General features: G+C 37.4%; 3 protein-coding genes across 4 annotated transcripts; 1 reads left to right on the top strand and 2 right to left on the bottom strand.

Annotated features, from left to right (window-relative positions):
* Positions 1 to 267: 267 nt before the first annotated feature.
* On the bottom strand, positions 268 to 3,781 carry zgc:110319 (uncharacterized protein LOC796111 homolog). The gene is made up of 8 exons (XM_034152688.1): positions 3,674 to 3,781; positions 3,082 to 3,182; positions 2,838 to 2,973; positions 2,145 to 2,211; positions 1,951 to 2,062; positions 1,805 to 1,868; positions 1,208 to 1,382; positions 268 to 895 (listed from the first exon to the last, which is right to left on the bottom strand). Exons 1-8 carry the CDS (start codon positions 3,736 to 3,738, stop codon positions 827 to 829), a joined length of 789 nt encoding a protein of 262 aa, XP_034008579.1. The 5' UTR covers positions 3,739 to 3,781; the 3' UTR covers positions 268 to 826.
* Positions 3,782 to 4,890: 1,109 nt separating this feature from the next.
* si:dkey-228d14.5 (uncharacterized protein LOC796266 homolog) lies at positions 4,891 to 11,492 on the top strand. Of its 2 annotated transcripts, XR_004557720.1 has the most exons (8): positions 4,891 to 5,175; positions 6,226 to 6,273; positions 6,360 to 6,422; positions 6,726 to 6,793; positions 6,870 to 7,000; positions 7,607 to 7,784; positions 8,574 to 9,392; positions 10,838 to 11,492. XR_004557720.1 is itself a non-coding variant. In XM_034152217.1 (7 exons), the coding sequence occupies exons 1-7, from the start codon at positions 5,111 to 5,113 to the stop codon at positions 8,765 to 8,767; spliced, it is 747 nt and encodes a 248-aa protein (XP_034008108.1). In that variant the 5' UTR covers positions 4,891 to 5,110; the 3' UTR covers positions 8,768 to 9,857. The 2 variants fall into 2 exon arrangements, 1 of the variants encoding a protein (XP_034008108.1); XM_034152217.1 differs by lacking the exon at positions 10,838 to 11,492 and having other exon boundaries at positions 8,574 to 9,857.
* eif4e1c (eukaryotic translation initiation factor 4E family member 1c) lies at positions 11,411 to 19,229 on the bottom strand. The gene is made up of 7 exons (XM_034152218.1): positions 19,135 to 19,229; positions 17,780 to 17,913; positions 14,540 to 14,635; positions 13,276 to 13,339; positions 12,765 to 12,878; positions 12,509 to 12,648; positions 11,411 to 12,382 (listed from the first exon to the last, which is right to left on the bottom strand). Exons 1-7 carry the CDS (start codon positions 19,150 to 19,152, stop codon positions 12,268 to 12,270), a joined length of 681 nt encoding a protein of 226 aa, XP_034008109.1. The 5' UTR covers positions 19,153 to 19,229; the 3' UTR covers positions 11,411 to 12,267.
* Between the last annotated feature and the right edge of the window lie 510 nt (positions 19,230 to 19,739).

Genomic DNA, 19,739 nt, shown 5'->3' with positions numbered 1-19,739 from the left:
AGCTTTTGCAAACCCACAGGTTGGGAACCAGTGCTCTGCACAGCTGAGATTCAATACAGTAGTAAATACTTTTTAATTTATCAATTAAATGATAGCTATCAATTTAATATGAAAGATTATTCTGTTATTTAATAACTATTAAGTGTAAAGACTGTGACAATTCAGTAGCCTTTGCTTTAGTTATTTCTAGTGTTTTCTCTATGTGGGACGAAATGACACTGGGAGAAAATAACACAGCAGCACGACAAAGGGAGTCAACAACAACAATTTGCTTTCAATATGTGAACTTTGTTTGATACAGTGATACATTGTTATAATGAAGTCCAAAGCACATACATAGCATAAAGGTCTTAAAGGGAGTTACACAGCACACTAACTTATAGTTCAGTTATTTTTCTGTTGTTATATTGCAGCAACAATGGAAATACTTAATCCAACCTTCATTCTGCATGAGCATAACCGTTTCACCTTTCACAATATGTCCATTCTATGAAAAGTATTCTTTCAAAATATAAAATATTTATAAGAAATAAATACATCACAACATTTACAGCAATCACAGTAGAACATTTTGACCTGCTCAAAGTATTTTCTGTATACAGGTATTTTCCTGTAATTGCTATCTTGATAACAGGGGCATACAGTATGTACACATATGAACATGAACTCTAGTAGTATATAGCATACACACAAAATAGCAGGGGGATAATTTTCTCTTTCCATTCATATTATAGAATGGCCCTACTGGGAATTATGCTGTGTATTTACACAGTGGAATATACTCTTCCTACAACGAAATGCATAAGGGAGTCGGTCCAAGACGTTTTTATTCTTGTAATTTGCGTTCCAGCTCTGAGAAAACCTTTGCATTGATTTCATCAACTTCATCTTCCACCTGGTCAAAAAAGATAATTGACAAAATGTTAAATGTGATGGTAAATTATGTACAGTCATATCATGACAAACACTCAACTTAGAAAAGTAGTAGGTAACGAGGAAAAACGCACCCACAGACTGAAAATGTACAGTCTGGTGTCATTGCTCAGCCTTAAGAGCCACAAATGAAATTGAATTGAGATCACAGCACAATTTCCTTCATAATAATCCTCACAGAAACGTATGAAACCAATTCATAATGAAACATAATTGAGGCTTAGTCTCACACAAAAACCTGCACAAATGTCTGCTAATCCATATAAATAATCACCTGCTCCACATTTTCTACTTCCGGGATATAAAACTGCATCATGTTCTGAATGCCGTTCTTCAGGGTAACGGTAGAACTGGGACACCCTGTGCAAGAACCAACCAGCTTCAGCTTGACCGTGCCGTCCTCAAACCCCTTAAAGATGACATCGCCTCCATCCTCCTGCACTGTAGGTCTTGTGAGCAATACACACCATATCAATTAGTTCAGAACATAGGAAACACATAGGACAGAGAGATTAAGACTGCTATCTCAGCATCGTTATGATTGTTGAGTAAACAAATATCCGAGAGGAAATATTGGATAAGTATTTAAATAAAATCAGTGAGCTATCCAATTGCCGTAGACAACCATAGATAATTTTTTAGGGAAATATTAGCCTTTAATGATCTTGTAAGGAGACAATTCAGGGATTGCAGCAGCAATAAGACAAAAATAAGAACTGATAGAACTTAAATAAAAGGTATATAGAGCCTGTCCAGTGCATGACAGATGACATGTTGTTCCACTGCTGTTGTAAAGTATATTAGCAGTGCCGGACACACTCAGTTTTGCTAATTATAACCTCAATGGATCTCAAAGTTATAGGTTTTGTACCTTATTCTGGTGTCAAGAAGCTCCTTTATCATGGATACGATTTCATCATCATCTTCAGAAATACCTACAATGAAAACAATTAACAGTTTGGAGATATTTACACAAGCGGACACATAACTCTAAGATCACTAATACTATAAACTCACTGCTTTCATGGTGCACTGCTCCTACTGTTATTGGATCACCACTCTCAAAGAAGTTAGCAATGGCCTCCGAAGCATGACGCTTAATCTCTGTCCATGCCACATCCTCATCTGTCTGATAAGAAAACAAAGATCTCACGTGTTTTATCACCACACAGATTTCATGGTAATGCATGACGAGTACATTTGATACTTACTTTAGTAACTGTGATGAAGTCCGGGCCAAAGAACACACTTTTTACGCCTTCAATTTCAAACAGTTCCCTGAAAGAAACATCTAATCATGTTATTGTTCCAACAAAAGAAAACATACCAATGACAGCATGGAGTCTGTCTTCATGTTGGTTCATTTAGTGATAACAACTTCCGCTCGGATTGGCTTTTATCAAGTGTGTCATTGATGATTGCACTGCTTTTTAAGTTGTTGTCAAATACTTTATGTATTAGCAAACAAAACATCTTATCTACACAAGCTATTCCCATGCTGTCAACTGACAGATGTATTCTGCACATGGTGCATTTGTCACATCTGCTGTATGTATTATTCTACTGTGTCACTGCGAACAAATTACAACAAAATCATGTATTGCTAAATGAAGACAATATTCAGTGTCAAACAATTGTTTATAAGAGGAAACCCCCACTCATACAAATAATGCATATATTTAACTTATGAAGATCAATACCTATTAAATCAATACAATTTAGCTTCTTTTTTCGAACAGACATCGTGAGTAGACATACATCCATCAGTGTTATATGAGTGTGCAGAATCTGATGATTTCAAAAACATGACACTTCTTCTATGAATTGTGATTTCCTTAAATAATTCTATATTGTAAAACCAGAAACAACACACACGACAAAGTTCAACAATCATGGCACTCAACCTGGCTAATGATGAACATTCAGCTGTGCTCGGAGTCGGAAAGTCAAGCGTCCCACTTCCTAGGACAGGTTTTCCAGGGAGAAACTTCAAACTTCTGGGGTTTGGAGTGTCTTGAGTCTGGATGGACAGGTGTCTTGCTGAAAGATATTATAAACATATTTTTCAGTATTAATTTGGTCATGTTTAAGAAACAACCTGCAGAGAATAAGTTAATGTTTCAAGGTGTCCAAACATTGGTTTCTCACTTGAGAAGTGTGTGCTTCCTGTCCAGAGCTGAGGCTGAACTTTTCCGAAGATCTGGGTCGAGCTCAAAGAGAGGTACGAGCTTTGGGTCTTCACTGGAAACCTTGAAACGTAAAAACATTTGACCAAAACTGTCAGTCTACATAAGTCTTAAACTAATTCACTTCTTGAGAACCAGCACACAATTAGCGGGCTTTGATGGATGAAAGCAACATCCGTTTCCTTAGCTGTTTTATTTCACAGTTTGAAAGGGAGACGCTTTGTCATTGTACTGATTTAAAGTGTACAGCCCTAGCAAGCTATCGTTAGCAGCTAACTTACAACCTTGGGATATGGAAAAACGTAAACGTAAAATCAAAGACGAAACGAAGTAGAAATGACTATATCTGCCGATTTGATATATCCACCTGTAAATATATGGATAAGAGTTACAAACCTATCTAGTGTCGCAGTTTGCTAGTTAGCTAATAAGCTAGCTAATGTCAACCACACGTCTGAATGTCACGTCCATGCTTTACGAAAGTGTTGCTACTTTCCATATCAGCAGTACAAAATGTGTAGAAAATAAAATGTCAGATGTGTAGAGGTTCAAACCTAAAATGAGCCGTATTTCTTGCCCGTAACAACCGTAGAAGACCCCATCTCATGTGCGCCGCCATTTTGTTTGTTTTGAAAATGAGGACCCCATGTGGTGACAGCACAAAATCCAGATCCTGATATCTGACTCTTCATTTCCCTAGTGAATATATAAATAAACTTGCCTTTCCTGCCTAGTGTAACAATTAAGGTATTAAGAGCACAAACCAGACCATTTAACATAACAAAAAAGGGATAAAATACTATTATATATTTATAAAAGTTGAAAAAATAACAATTAGATTCCTAAAATACCTAAATAACTAAGATGACACACTACAAGTACATTTAGAAACTGAAAAGATTAATGAAAAGTAGAGCGTATTAAGGGTTAAAAATAGTCCCACTCTTCACTGGAGTAATAAAATGTAATGCAAGGTAATTATTGTGTAGTCATAATTCAGTTTCCTGTTTCAAAGAGATACGGTAGGCTACTAATAGTGTTTCTTGACTTTCTTCATTTTATTGCCTTACCGCATATGCACATGAGACCAGTTGTTTTTGCCATGATGAATATACTTGAGACATGACAGTTCGTAAAAAAATAAGGTAATATCTGCTGCATAATAAATCTATTAGTGTAATATTTATATACTAATAATTCATATATATATTAATAATTAGTCCTATATTTAAACTTGTACTGCATTGTTTTATGTTAATGAATTCTGAGATTCCTAATTATGATTTTCTCTTTAAACCCTATGAGCATTGTTGACAGGAGCCTGAGAACAGCCTTTTAATTTTTTAATTTTTGTACAAATGATAGTGACAGTTATATAAAGTACATGCAGGCTACTTACATTCCACAACATGTACAACAGGTCAAACAAAGCCTGTCACTTGATCATTTAAAGCATTCCTAAGATAACATTCAGAGTTCTGAGATTAGTTTTTTCTAGTATATAACTCTTATATTGTGTGTCTTTATGCCCACATACTATCACATCTATAGAAGAGTGCATATATAAAACCCAGAGTCATCTATAACAAACTGTAGAGTGACTTCAGATAGAGCAGTTATTTGAATTAAACAAACAACGAGATTGCGCGAAGAAGGCCAGCCCCATGTTTCCCAACGTTTGCTCTGACAGGGAAAGGTGGTGCTCAAAAGGAGTGGCAGAGAAAGAAAGACTCTCCCATAAAAGCAGGGCTTTCTGTATGGTGGAAGACTGTCGCTGAGTGCAGCAAGGCAATTGTGTGCTTGAAAAACCTGAACTACACTGACATCATAGGATTAGGACTTTTTTTGTTCCAGTACTAATCTTGATCTGTAGGTATGAGGATGTCTTCATGAGGAACTCCTGAAGAGGTCTATCATTGAGTGCTTTTAAGACAACTGGACTTGAGGAATCCCTTTTTTAATTAGTTTATTTCCTTCTTCACCACCAAGACATGGTTTTCTGGATTATCTTCCCCATATCCCTCTCCCTGGTGTCCTTCATTGGAACATGGATTGTGTAAGTTAACCAAAGATCCACACTTCCTTAATTGTCTTTACGCTCTGGTGAATTGTTTTTCAAGTATTTCTTATTCTGTTATACCTTTTATACTTCTGTTCATTGTATAATTTACATATGAAAGCCTTAAGCTGATCACGAAGCAAGAACCACAATGTGTTAGGAAGGTTCCATGATAATGTTTTTCATGTTTGGCACTATTGAAAATGACACTTTATAATAATCAAAGTTTGTATTTCATCTGCATATTCCTGTTTTAGGACATTAAGTTCCAGTAGTAATACTGATTACAGAACAGGAAGTTGTGAGATGGCATAAAGTAATGTCTGGCAGATATATGTTTCACATGCTTTGAATATAATTTCAACTTTTAAAGTGTATATGTAAGAGATAAGTCAGAGCAGCATGAGAAAGCTTGAGAGGTAATACTATTGAACATATTATGAAACAGCAGTCATAAAACAAGTCCTACGGCTTGTTTTTCTGTTGATAGGTGTGCACACCAGAATTTCAAGAAATATACTTATTCATTCTGCCTTGTCATTTAGTGATATTGGGTATAGTTTCTTGCCATGTTACAGTAGTCCATTCTTGAGAGTGGAGTCAGAACTTGTTTTAGTTTAATGCAAGATACATTTATGGTGATTTTTCGATGAAAAACCACAAGATAGCGTTGAATGAACACCAAATATGTTGGTGGTGATCACAAGGTGACAACAAAATCATTGGAGTTTAGAGGCAGTAATCCTTTTTTTTAACTATTGTCGTTTATTGCATGTTGGTAGGTTTAAAAGAATTCGAAAACATATATTACCTTCCCAGAAATCCTCATGAGCAGATTCAGTGGAAAGGAATGACTAAAGTCCTACTTTTATTCAAAAACATTGGAAGATAATGCTTTTTTTATTTGGTATTACACAGTAATGCAAAATCTGCCATACAGTAGTTTGAATGTTCCTTTATATTAAATCAGAGTGTAATTGAGCCCAGATTTCAAGTCCTATATATTTACCATACTGATATGTTTTTACTTTTGTTTTATCTTTCCAGATATGGCCTAGCGTTAGCTAACACACATGTGTGCTCTCTCAGTGACTGGTGAGTTGTGTCTCAGTATTGTAAAAAGTTGACCATCAGCATTTGAATGTGGCAGATTCCTCAGAAGCTAATTCATTTGTTTTCAGGGGGAGTGACAACTATTGCAAAGCAAATCATACCACTGGATGTTGCTTGGTTCCCACTATAAGGTGAGAATAGAATAATTAATGTGCAGAATAAATGTAATTGTTTTTGTGTGCAACAGATTTTGGTTTGCACAATCTGCTATTAAAATGGATATGTTAAAGCACATTGAGCCCACATAAACATTTACAAATGCACTGTTTTACAATGCATTTTCAAACCATCGTAATATGTGAAGCTTTTTCTTGCATTTTTATATATTAAAGAAAATCCTATATTGTGTTGGGAAAAATTAAATGTTTTGAATGGACTAGTGAAACAATTAACATTACATTATTACATATAACAACGTTATTTTGGTATTCTAGCTCAAGTGGAACTAAATCACCAGAAAACTCACTCTTCACAGCCACGATCAACGCAGGATCCTTTCTGTGTGAGTTTACCTGCCTTACACATTTGTTATGCTATTCCTGATATGTGTTCTAACATCTGTGATCTCTCTTCTTTAGTCCTGCTCTTCTGTATATTCCACCATGCTCATATTATGGAGAGACACAGATGTCATTCCATGCTGAGCAAGTTTGCGCTGGTCTTTGGTGTGGTGGCAGCCTTGGGGGCATTCACAGCTGGAAACTGTAATGTAAGTACTTCACTTCCTGTTAAATGTTTGAAGATGTTTAAATAGCAGCTTTAAATTGCTATCATACCGTAAGTTTCTGTGAGACAAATTGTACTATATCATATAATGCTGACAATAAAGCTTCCATTTGCACCTGTGTTGAAACAGCAAACAAAGGTGGGTAACTATTTGTTCAATGTCAGCTGTAGTGATTAAGGGCACAAGCCACGTTTACAACAAGCTGGTACACCGCAACAGTTTAAAACCTAAGATGGGTCTGTTTGAAGTAAACTATCATTTTTACGTGACAAATGATAATAATAGGTGTTTGAAAGACATAAGCACTGCATCATTTAACAATCTGATATCACCACACCATACAACCCGTGTGTTAAACAGGAGTAAACCAGTTGCTAATAAAAATGGCCAATTGTCAGGTGGTTATTTAGTTGCACGCTAACTGCATGGGGTTATTTCCTTCAGTGAGTAGTTCATTAGTACAGATTTTATGTACGCTCATCCATGCATCTATCAATGTTTACATTAATCTCTGCCCTGATTTAATCTATCTAATCTCTTTACTCTATGTATCTGTTGACTCTGGAAACTCCTCTCTGTGCTCCACAGCCGGGTGACCTGGCACTGCCTCACTACTTCGGAGCTGCCATCAGTTTCATGTGTATCTGCTTCTACACTGTGTTGCTCACCTCACTGACCGGCAAGTGTGTGCTGACAGGATATGAGAGGTCTCTCTATCCACTCCGCATCGTCTCCACTGTGGTTCAAACCATCGTTACCATCTGCTGTATCCTTTCATAAATGTTGGAGCTATGTTAACTTGTTTTTTGTGTGGTAGGTATTCTTCACAATTCTTCTATTTGAGGGCAATTTTGCACCAATAGGATGATAGGTGTGCAGTGAGCTGGTAAATCCAGCAGGTTGGATGAAAGTAAACATGGTAAACATTAATTTAGTGAAGCTTTAGGCATGATATTCCAGCAATTGACTCTAGCAGTGACGTGTCCATTACATAGTCCAGCTGCTCTGCAGTACACTATTCCCCTGTGCCATAACTGGATCCGGTCTGCTGCTGAAGTGTTTATAAAGTGGGACAGGCTACAACAGTCTCTGACTACAACTAGAGCAGTTAAATGTTGATTTTAAAGCTTACAATAGCTGGTTACACCTCTATGTTTGGGGATTAGACCTCCAAGCCTCCTTTATGGGCTCAGGTGAAAGTTTAATATAAGCACTTTGAGCACCAGGAAAAGCGCTTTATAAATGTAATGTATTATTATTATTATTATTATTATTATTATTATTATTATTATTATTATTATTATTATTATTATTATTATTATTATTATTATTATTATTATTATTATTATTATTATTATTATATACACACTAGCCTACAGGGTGAAAACAGCTGGCTTCTTGTATTTTGTACATTGATACATCTTTATTTTCTCTCTTACTGTCATGGAGTGTTTAGGGATTTTGCCAATGCTCATGAACTGATTTCAGGAGCTCTTTACAATGACAGGTTTTTAAGGGACTGACTGCATTGCATCCTTAACTTGAAACCCTTCAGATACTGTTTTGTTTGCCCAGGACCAGTACTTTTACGTTCACTTGTCGGCTATATTTGAGTGGATGCTCAGCGTCAACCTGGAGCTGTTTGAGCTCAGCTTTGCTGTGGAGTTTTGTTTCTTCTCATCCTTCATGATCTCAAATCTGCTGACCAAACGAGAGGAGGAAAAGCCTTTGATTATATCGATGTCTTGATATGAGGCCCCCACGGTCCAGGTGCAGCACATAAGCAGGGAGGATGGACTGGGTAACACATCTGTGAGGACATCTGTGGCTGGACCTTGGCTTGGAGAACAGTGATGTACTTCTTCACTGCTCGGGTGGATTAATAGTTATTTATGAATGAGGAGAACTTTTGTTTTTGACCTTTGGATATACGGTAGCCTAAACCTTTTTTAAACCAGGCATATCTGATTCTTATTCCTTATTTATTGAAACAAAGTTGAATAGCAAATGAACAAAACATGATAAATTCCTTTCATCATGTCATGTTGATGCTCTGCCAACAGAACAATTAACTTTGATGTGTTACACTCTAAGAATCCTTCTATGTTTATTAGTTGTATTGCGCAATGACTTGTTATACTATTTTAATATAATCAACAATGAACAATTCCTCATTAGTGACACTGATAAGGACCAGATATACTGAAAATGTCACTGATGTTAGCTTCCAATTATATTCCTTAAGCACTTGTATATAGCTTTGACACTTTATTAAATCATGACCACTGTATACACTCATAAATCCTGTTATTCTGCTGATTGTACCTTGAAGTGTGGTACTAGGGTGGAGTGAGATGAAAAACAACCCGTTCAGGTATTTTAAGTCCCTGTGGCGTCACTACATCCTGTTTGACTGCATGACTAAGGGACAGCCGAATAATAGATCTGTCAGTGTGTTCTGAAAACAATGAGGTCAAAATCCTCACCAGGTTACTGTTCCAGAAGAATGTACTAGTTTTAGGCGTGGTGGGCTGAATCTTTTTTACGTGTAAACTAGAGTAAGGATTCCTCAATGTAATGTACCTTTAAAGATAAATGTATAGGTTACTGACATGTATTTTCTCCCGTTTCTGTAGTGATGGGGTCCTACTTTAATGCAATATTTGTGACAAAGTTATAACAAGCTGCTAGACATACAGTAACTCACAAGTGTACGTCTTATTTAATGTCCACTAAACAAGACAACATGCTTTCGGGTTTTAATGCAAAGCACTTGACCTTTACTTGAAAGAAGGTAATATACATCCTGGAATTACAGATAATAAAGATACATTATGAGCAAAATCCTTTCACAACGAATATCATCTTTTCTTTGCATCAACCAAGAGAGGCGTGCGACATTATCTACAGTTTTTGTTGGGAAGAAAACAGTGAAAAGCACACCTAATTCTGTCAGCATCTTTATGGTACACTGTAAAAAAATGTCATCTATATGCACATAGTACACATTATTAACCCTTCAGATACTGTTTTGTTTGCCCAGGACCAGTACTTTTACGTTCACTTGTCGGCTATATTTGAGTGGATGCTCAGCGTCAACCTGGAGCTGTTTGAGCTCAGCTTTGTTTCTTCTCATCGTTCATGATCTCAAATCTGCTGACCAAACGAGAGGAGAAAAAGCCTTTGATTATATCGATGTCTTGATATGAGGCCCCCACGGTCCAGGTGCAGCACATAAGCAGGGAGGATGGACTGGGTAACACATCTGTGAGGACATCTGTGGCTGGACCTTGGCTTGGAGTACAGTGATACTTTTTCACTGCTCGGGTGGATTAATAGTTATTTATGAATTAGGAGAACTTTTGTTTTCGACCTTTGGATACGGTAGCCTAAACTTTTTTTAAACCAGGCATATCTGATTCTTATTCCTTATTTATTGAAACGAAGTTGAATAGCAAATGAACAAAACATGATAAATTCCTTTCATCATGTCATGTTGATGCTCTGCCAACAGAACAATTAACTTTGATGTGTTACACTCTAAGAATCCTTCTACGTTTATCAGTTGTATTGCGCAATGATTTGTTATACTATTTTAATATCAACAATGAACAATTCCTCATTAGTTACACTGATAAGGACCAGATTTACTGAAAATGTCACTGATGTTAGCTTCCAATTATATTCCTTAAGCACTTGTATATAGCTTTGACACTTTATTAAATCATGACCACTGTATACACTCATAAGTCCTGTTATTCTGCTGATTGTACCTTGAAGTTCCATCTAGTTGAGTGAGATGAAAAACAACCCGTTCAGGTATTTTAAGTCCCTGTGGCGTCACTACATCCTGTTTGACTGCATGACTAAGGGACAGCCGAATAATAGATCTGTCAGTGTGTTCTGAAAACAATGACGTCAAAATCCTCACCAGGTTACTGTTCCAGAAGAATGTACTAGTTTTAGGCGTGGTGGGCTGAATCTTTTTTACGTGTAAACTAGAGTAAGGAATCCTCAATGCAATGTACCTTTAAAGATAAATGTATAGGTTACTGACATGTATTTTCTCCCGTTTCTGTAGTGATGGGGTCCTACTTTAATGCAATATTTGTGCCAAAGTTATAACAAGCTGCTAGGCATACAGTAACTCACAAGTGTACGTCTTATTTAATGTCCACTAAACAAGACAACATGCTTTCGGGTTTTAATGCAAAGCACTTGACCTTTACTTGAAAGAAGGTAATATACATCCTGGAATTACAGATAATAAAGATACATTATGAGCAAAATCATTTCACAATGAATATCATCTTTTCTTTGCATCAACCAAGAGAGGCGTGCGACATTATCTACAGTTTTTGTTGGGAAGAAAACAGTGAAAAGCACACCTAATTCTGTCAGCATCTTTATGGTACACTGTAAAAAATGTCATCTATATGCAGTAGTACACATTATTGACCGTAGTAACAAAAAAGAGAAAAAAAAAACAATTTGAAAAAACACAAGTTTCATGGTCGTCTTTCAACTAAGTATTTCAATGTATACATTATAAATAAATGTAAGGGGAAGAAAAAAAAAAGTTCAAAAAATACTACAAGCTATATTTTCACAATTCCAGCGTGGCTGAAACAATAAGCGACCTTAAATGTAACCCCTATAATTTGGAATGAGGCCACAGCTTTTACAAATCTTTAAGATACTGTAGATTTCTCAAACTGGGGCGCCAAAAAGCCCAACTCATGGTTAACACTTCTGGAAAAATCAAGTTAAAACTGCCCTTAAAATTTGTTCTGTGAAAGATAAGTTGCCTACGATAAGTTTACCTGCAAGGTGACAAAAAGCATTTGTAAGGAGGGTTAGAACCCAGAATAAGAAAAACACAAGGCTGTATAGTTACGTTTTTTTGCAACTCAAAGCCATTAGGTACTGAAAATAAGCTTCATCTTAGCTAAGCTAGGGGAGGTCACCGGTAGTAATCACAGAACTTTTCAACTCTAAAAAGGAAATAATGCGTGTTCTCTAGCTTACGTGACATTTTGAGCCAAATACTCCTTTCTGGCCTCCTCCCAAATCATTATCATCACCCCGCTGCTGGGCGAAGCTCCAACTGTATACACTATGAACAAATCTCTTTTCAATAAAAAGGAAAAGACACTACAGTAGATGACAACTCAAAAGTATTATTGTGATTATGCGGTTTGGTAATTGTTTAAATCTACAGCGAGTTGAAACCGGGGTGGAGGACTTTTTCAAACGGAGAAGATGTTCTTGGTGGTGGATCCGCTCTTGCTGGATGTGTCGTCATGTGACTGGTAGCCGATGATGGCTTTGGTGGGGATGCTCAGACGCTCTTTATAATTTTGCCTGTGGAAAAGCAAGAAGCGTTATGAAGATGGACGCCAACTTAGTGTCTCCATCTAGTGGTAAACTAGACCACTATTACTTGAATTAGTGTCATTCTAAGATCTACAAGGTGACCTTTTAACGTACCCTATCGTCATGATGGCGTCCCTGTTTTGGCAGTTGCTCGTCCAGATTGATATTTTGTCACCTTTGGGTCTGACGTTGACCACAGCTCCATTCACATCTTCACTTGCCGCATCAAACGACTCACCGACTAAACACAAGAGCTGCAAAATACACAAAATGGGACACATATGAATCATACTGTTGTTTTTTTGTCTTGAATGTGAAATGTTGAGATATAGGTTTATCTATGAGCTGCTCCATGAAAACGCCCGCTTACCGTCTCCATCCAGTAGCGGTCAAGATCGTTGTGTCTCTGTTGCTTGTTGAGGGTCATCAGCCATCGACCCCCGAGCTTGTTCCTATCGTCTTCCCACATCGGCTTGATCCCATCCTGACACACAGAGTGAAAAGACACATTTTAAAACTTCATTCATGGTTGGTTAAAATTGAAGCATTACTATACATTTGGAGAAAGTTAAAATAGCTCCGACTCACAATGCTACCACTTAAAAAAACTGCACAGCTCTCCCACTGAGATACTGCACAGAGTAATATGTTATATTCTTATTGTACTTTTTGTATATTACATTGTTGTAGACGTTTCCATTTTATATTTAAAATGTTTAATCGTTTTTATAAACCTCTTGTGTTTATGTATGCACCAATTAACAAAGTGAATTCCTTGTATGTGTAAAGCTACTTGGCAAGAAACCTGATTCTCAATTGATTCACTTTGCATGCTTATTAATACATCCTATTGTTGAAAAGGAAAACAAATGTAGGCTTACCTTAAATAAACAATAATCACAGCCAAAGCCAAGTTTGCTAGGTTGCTGTATGTGGTTGTATAATCTGTAAGAAACACACAAAAGGGTTGGAAGTATTCCAGATGGTTGACTTCAGTGACAGTACGAACATCATCTGCATTGGTTGACAAATGGCAAGTTAAGAGTTAATTAAACATTGATAAAGGGCTATTAGGGATGCTCCGATCGATCGGCCGCTGATCGTTATCGGCCTATATTCACTCTCTGCCGATCGATCGGCGCTCTCTATAAAGGCCGATCAGGAGAGCCGATCACATGACGTAAAATACATGAGACTTTCCTCTGTGCGCGGCAAAACAAGCTCGCCAAACTGGCTTCACCAGTCTGGCAGTATTTTAAGCTGTCCGAATAAGACAGTAAAATAGCGGTATGCAACGTGTGTGTGAAGCAGAAATCCTGCAGCTCCGCCCGCTGTGACGGACCGGTGAGCAGAGCGAAACACACAAGAGTTTGACCTAACACACTTAGCCATTTTATCTACCTCTGGAACAAGCTAAACTAGTTATAAATATGTTTATTCTTCACTGTCGGGTCACTCATTACTGGATCAGCGAGCTGCATGAGACGGATACTGACGGGCTGTCAGGGGAGGGAGAGAGGGAGAGAGGAAAAGAGAGCGCTTCCGCTCATTTCTCCCGTGTTATTATCCAAAGTTAATGTAAACTTGAATAATGTACTTCATTTGAATGTAATAATTATGTTGGTTGTTGTTTGTGGAAGCGCCAGTGAATGAGCCCCATTAACTGAGTTTTAAACATCACTTTAAATGGGAGATCCCCATAGCCCCCACCCACTCGATCAAATTGGCGATCGGAGCATCTCCAAGGGCTACATATTGAGAGGCTTTTACACAAGTAACTATGTGTAAAGTGCAAGCTGCTTTCCTGTAAAGATTGTTCTGCAACTTGTCGGGGCACGATGATATTCAGGAATCACTTTAATTTGATCTGAATCAGTATTTAAAATTATAAAGATGCAAATACAACAGGTGAGGTGCAGACAACAGAAGAAAATGTAAGCATAAAGAAAGAATTAATGACATGATAATTTATGTTAATCTGCATAATACCCTTTGTTTCAACGAAATCCCTTATTGTCTCCATATGAATGAAGTAAAATATGATTTTGATTAAAATGCCATTCTTCTGAAACCCTCCCCTTATTCCCTTTATAAAAAAGGAGACAAAATCATATTCACAATACAGGATTAGTAGAGAAAACTTACGCCCAAAAGTCTTCCACTGTGTCAAACTTGGAAATGAGACGCAGGTTCTCTGTCCAGCTTTTGCTCTTGTCGTTTTTGAAATACCACAGAGCCCATCTGAGAGGAAAACACAAGCATCAGTACACTTAGTATTCCACAAGACTATTGGTAAATGACTCAAGTACAATTGCAAATAAGGCATTTACTGTGAGTGCTTTTTTAATGGAAAACAGAATAACCTTAAGAAAAATCACAGATATGCACCCTTCACAGCAGCTTGTTACAAAAGCATATCGATGCAGAAGAACAGAGAGCCGGCCATCATCAGCACTACAAATGCAGCCTTTGTTTGTGACGGGCCCTGGTATTCTTTCATCTATTCCCAGGAGAGATGGGGCTAGCAAGGGAGGGATGGGGGCAGAGAGGGGACATTAGCTGAACCCAGTGTCCCCCAACCCACCCACCACAATACACCGATATCCAACTTTTAACCATACCCATGTGCAATACACAGAGATGTTGTGCACTGAACAAAGATAAACCAGAGCTTAAAACAGTACTGTGCCATGTAGCAACTCGGCTGACACACATTACACAACAGTGAGGACGAGACAACACACAGGCGTGACTACTCCAGTGAACCCATCCGAGGACACGGTGACCGTGCCTTTGAGGCGGTGGCCCCAAGGCTTTGGAACAAACTCCCCCAGAAACTAAGAGCCTCTGCCTCAATAGAGATTTTTAAGGGGCAGTTAAAGACCCACCTTTTCCGACAGGCCTTTGGGTCGCCGGAGGAGGTGAGTTAGTAGCTGTCTTTCTTTGGTGTTTTATCCTATGTGTTACCTGCTGTTGTTTTATGCCTTTTATTCTACATTTTATAGTAAATATATGTACTTTGAATTGTGTCCTGTGTACTGTACTGTAAAGCACTTTGTACATTCGTGTTGAGAAGGGTGCTATATAAATAAAGTTTTACTTACGGTTTGTTTACCTGCCTAGTTGTGGCATGTAAATAAACCGACAGACAGTAGTCCAATAAGCCAACGATGGATTAATAACCCCGTCATATTTCTCTCGAGACTGATATGTCAGACTAATATTCTTTAAACGCCTTATTCATTCAATCGTTTCCTCAAGCCTGGGCGGTAGGTTGTTTTGCCAAAACACAGGTGTTACTATCTTGGCTAAATGCATGCTCTTGTGAAATGTGGGCAACAAATCTGTAAACACTAAACAAGATTAACAGAGGAGCTTAAAGAGGCAGTTATGGTATGTCAATGTAATTATTATGGTATGAGGACATTGTGTTACCTTAAATCATGACACACTGTAACCAAAATACTTTCAGTGTTTCCCATACATCGATTCATTTGTGGCGGACCGCCACAATTAAATATCGTCCGCCACAAATAGATCTCATAAAAACATTTTTTTTTTGGGAGAATAAACCCCACAGATCCTCAACTCCGGTGTGTCTCACTCATTATGGGGGTGCGGTGCGGTGACCCCACAAATAGAATCAAATTCTGTGGGAAACACTGACTATATTTTGATTTAAATAAAAGTTACGTCTTTGCCAATATATCAGCAGGTGTAAGCTTATTGCACATTTATAGCATGTATTCCAACCATTCCCCGTTGTATCTGTCTAACTCTTCTGTTGCAGTGACAGGAACAAAATGTTACAACTATTTAAAATGAATGGATTCTAATTAAACACTCATGAAATAATGTTTAATATTAGTTGAAGCTTAGAATTTCCCTTCTGGTTATTTTTGGAGGGTGTAGTTTATGCTGCTGTTGAATTAAACTGCTTGTACTGACAGGTCTTTCTATCATCTAGTCTACCCTATTAACGGGGGGAGGCTAAATAACAACAACACATCTCTTGCAGGTGTTATTGAAGGATTGCATTAGAAGGCTTAGGTAGGCGTACCTAATACACAACACTGTAGGTAAATACAATTTCACAATATACCAGTCTTATGAAACTTAATTAAATTCTACAAGCCAGGATTTCTTTTTTGTGAACAACAGTGAGTCAGAGATAAGCGACAAAACCTTGCTGTATTATGGTGTCATCCAACATTGAGGTTGTTATAATGGGAGATCAAATATGCCGCCTAAAACCAGAATGGCCAGAGCAGCAGAGGAGAACAGCCTTGAACTCCGAGGCTGGGCTGAACAAGCAGAATGGTCTAGAAGTGACCTACCAGTTGAACTATTCAGCATTTCCTAAACCGAGCGCACAATGCTCCTGAATAGGTCGTCACCGCCACAGAACTGTGATAACATTTGACAATAGTCAACAACAATTGCTACACTAACATGCAGAGTACCAAGCTGAACTCTTCATTCGGTGCTTCCGATTCAAGCATAACACAGCCTACACTTACACATCATCATTTTATGTTTCCATTAGTGACTACCATGATTTTCTTGTGAGTATTTACTTAACTAGGGCGCTCTCCAACAACACCCAGGTTTCTACCAATTGTCAGAAAACTATTTATTTAGGGTATGGATCTTCAAATAATTGTAATAGAAATGTTTAAATAATCTAAACCCAAATAAAACACGTTTACAGGGCAGTTATCGGTCAAGACAAACTGCAGAGGAGCAATTTGACTCCTTTTTCTAGTCAGGAAGTATCAAGAACAGCGGTACCGAAACATTGTAAGAAGTTGAAGCACTATAACAGGAAATTACATGGCAGCAGTTAACATTAAAGGTTTGTGAAATCAGTAAATGCCCAAATAAGACGAAGACGTAATGTGTTTTTCAGTGCACATTTACTCAAATGAGTAAATAGTATGTTAACAGTTAGAGCAATAAAAGACTATGGACCTAATAGGGAATAGCAAACAGTTCTTGCTTCAGAGCAAACATGGCCCTTTCTAGACAAGGGCCCTCTTTAATGCTGTGTTACATTCTTCTTTACTTCTAGTTATTAACTTCAGTCATATTTATTCTGCTATGTTGCAGCTGTGATATATTAATGTTTCCATGCAGAGATAATTTGATAATGTCTTAAGGCCTTAGTAGTAGAGCAATAAAGAAACAATTTATTACAGTATTCGTTGCGAAACGGCATAAAATCTACTCAATTATAGTCAAAGTTTGTCCAAAAATGCGCTTACACATGGCATATTCTTTATTAGGATTCATGTAGTCTTAATATTAGAATACTGCACGCTGTGTGAGCACAGGCACCTTTCGGTTGCAATATCTATCAAACACAGCAGCTGGTTATATTCTCACCTGTTTTGCAAAGGGTGCTTGATATACTCCTCAGGATTCTCAACAACTTCGTTTTCAGTTTTTTCAGCTATTTCAGTTTTTTCAGCTATTTCAGCTATTTCAGCTGGCAGTTGTTCTTCAGTTTCAGGTGCTTTCTGCAGAGGGACACACACACACACAATCATCATAAGCCTTCTGTGATACAAAGGACATCCATTGAAGATATTTATACAAGCATTTTGCAGAGGATTAAACAGGTTTTATATGCGAAACTGAGCTGAAAGATGTATCAAATTGTACCAATCTGGTGATATGAGGGGCTGTGGTTACAATCATGCCATGTCACAATGCAGCTTAAATAATACCTGTATTGTTTTTTATTGGTATCTTATATTGTTGTAGCATAATTATCACCATTGTTGATTGAGTTATACAATTAATCTTTGTTGTACTTAATTCCCTGCCTGTTTTGCATATTATCCCTTGTGCAATTAAAAATGCCCATAATTAAATATCTCCTGCTGATCCTAAAGTAATGATTACCTGTGATCGTTTTGCATACCTGAATACCTGGTTTAGCTGAATAAAAACCTTCTTATTTGTAAGGGCCTTCATCATTTTAGGCGTACAAAGATCATTTTGTTACAACTTCAGGTACTATTAAATCCACATTACAGTTATTGACTTTCCTCCAGTACCATAACTATGTACACACAATTAAATATATTGCGAAACATCCGTTCACCGTCACATTATCGAGATGTAAGTGCTAATTTCAGATCAACGTTAAGCTATTAACTTAATTATCTGACAGTAGTATCCAGCTCTACATTACCACGTCAATATTTTTTACATCACAGCTCATAGAACACAGCTAGTTTTTGGTTGGTTAAAAAAAAAAAGATTAATTAACATATACGCTACAGTTAGGTAACAAGTTAACGTCGCTAGCATTAGTTTTAGCAGACGTGCTAAGCTAGCTAAAAGCTAGATACACACGTGTCAAGATTGTCAAAAATCGAATCAGTAATATCGTAGTATGAAAATGTTAAGGTTCTGATGGTTGATCATTAGCACCAGGATATTAACTCAAATGTCGAAGTAGATTAAAACAATTCATTGATTGTAGTTTGAATGAACGACGCGCAGAGTCCCTCCCTGTCTGATCCATCACATTGCTGAGCATGCTAACCGCTAACCGAGATCCACGCGAACTGACACATCTGGGAGGCAAAACACAATAAAATGCCCGAAATGTTAGCTGCCGCTTTAAAGAACGAGGATTATAAAACAAAGTCGTTATATATCATGAGGTTGTAGCAAGTCCTTCCTTGCGTATTTGTCTTTTTTTTCCAGCAATCTCTTGTCTCTCTTACCGGCTCGGATGTCGCCATCTTGACAGTAGAAATGTTCTGCCCGTTCAGCGCTTCTGCGTCACTGCAGCCACTCTCACAACTACGGAAGCCTCCGAGTCCAGTTCACCGAAGAAAGGAGGAAAGGACACACATCAATATTTTACATTAATAACTTTTTTTTAACTTTAAATAGGCCTAAATAATACAAAGATGTAATTTAATCCTCGGGTTCCAAACATTGTTTGGCAGAGTTGCCCAATTAAACCAAACATTAAACCAATATTTAAAAAAAAATGGGCACAAGTAAATAAAGAATCATCAGATGAAATGCAAATAAAGAACATTTTAAAATACATGAATGGTACACTTATTACCATGTACAGGCATTTTAGTGTATTGTTGGTTGGCTTGTTAAAAACAAACCAACTCCCTATTTTAATAAACAATGTATGACCTTTGGAGGAATGTATTAATCACCATGATTTAGTTTCAAAACGTTCATGAAGCTCATCCATTTAGTAATGTAATTGGATTTATGAATCACAACTATGATTGGTTACAAACCAAATCAAGCATTTTCAAGCAAAACAATTCAAAGCTCCTTCTTTCTACATTACTAAATGGAT

This window comes from Trematomus bernacchii, unplaced genomic scaffold (assembly GCF_902827165.1).
Source record: "Trematomus bernacchii unplaced genomic scaffold, fTreBer1.1, whole genome shotgun sequence".
NCBI classification, from domain to species: Eukaryota; Metazoa; Chordata; class Actinopteri; order Perciformes; family Nototheniidae; genus Trematomus; species Trematomus bernacchii.
This window is presented reverse-complemented; position numbering and strand designations above follow the sequence as displayed.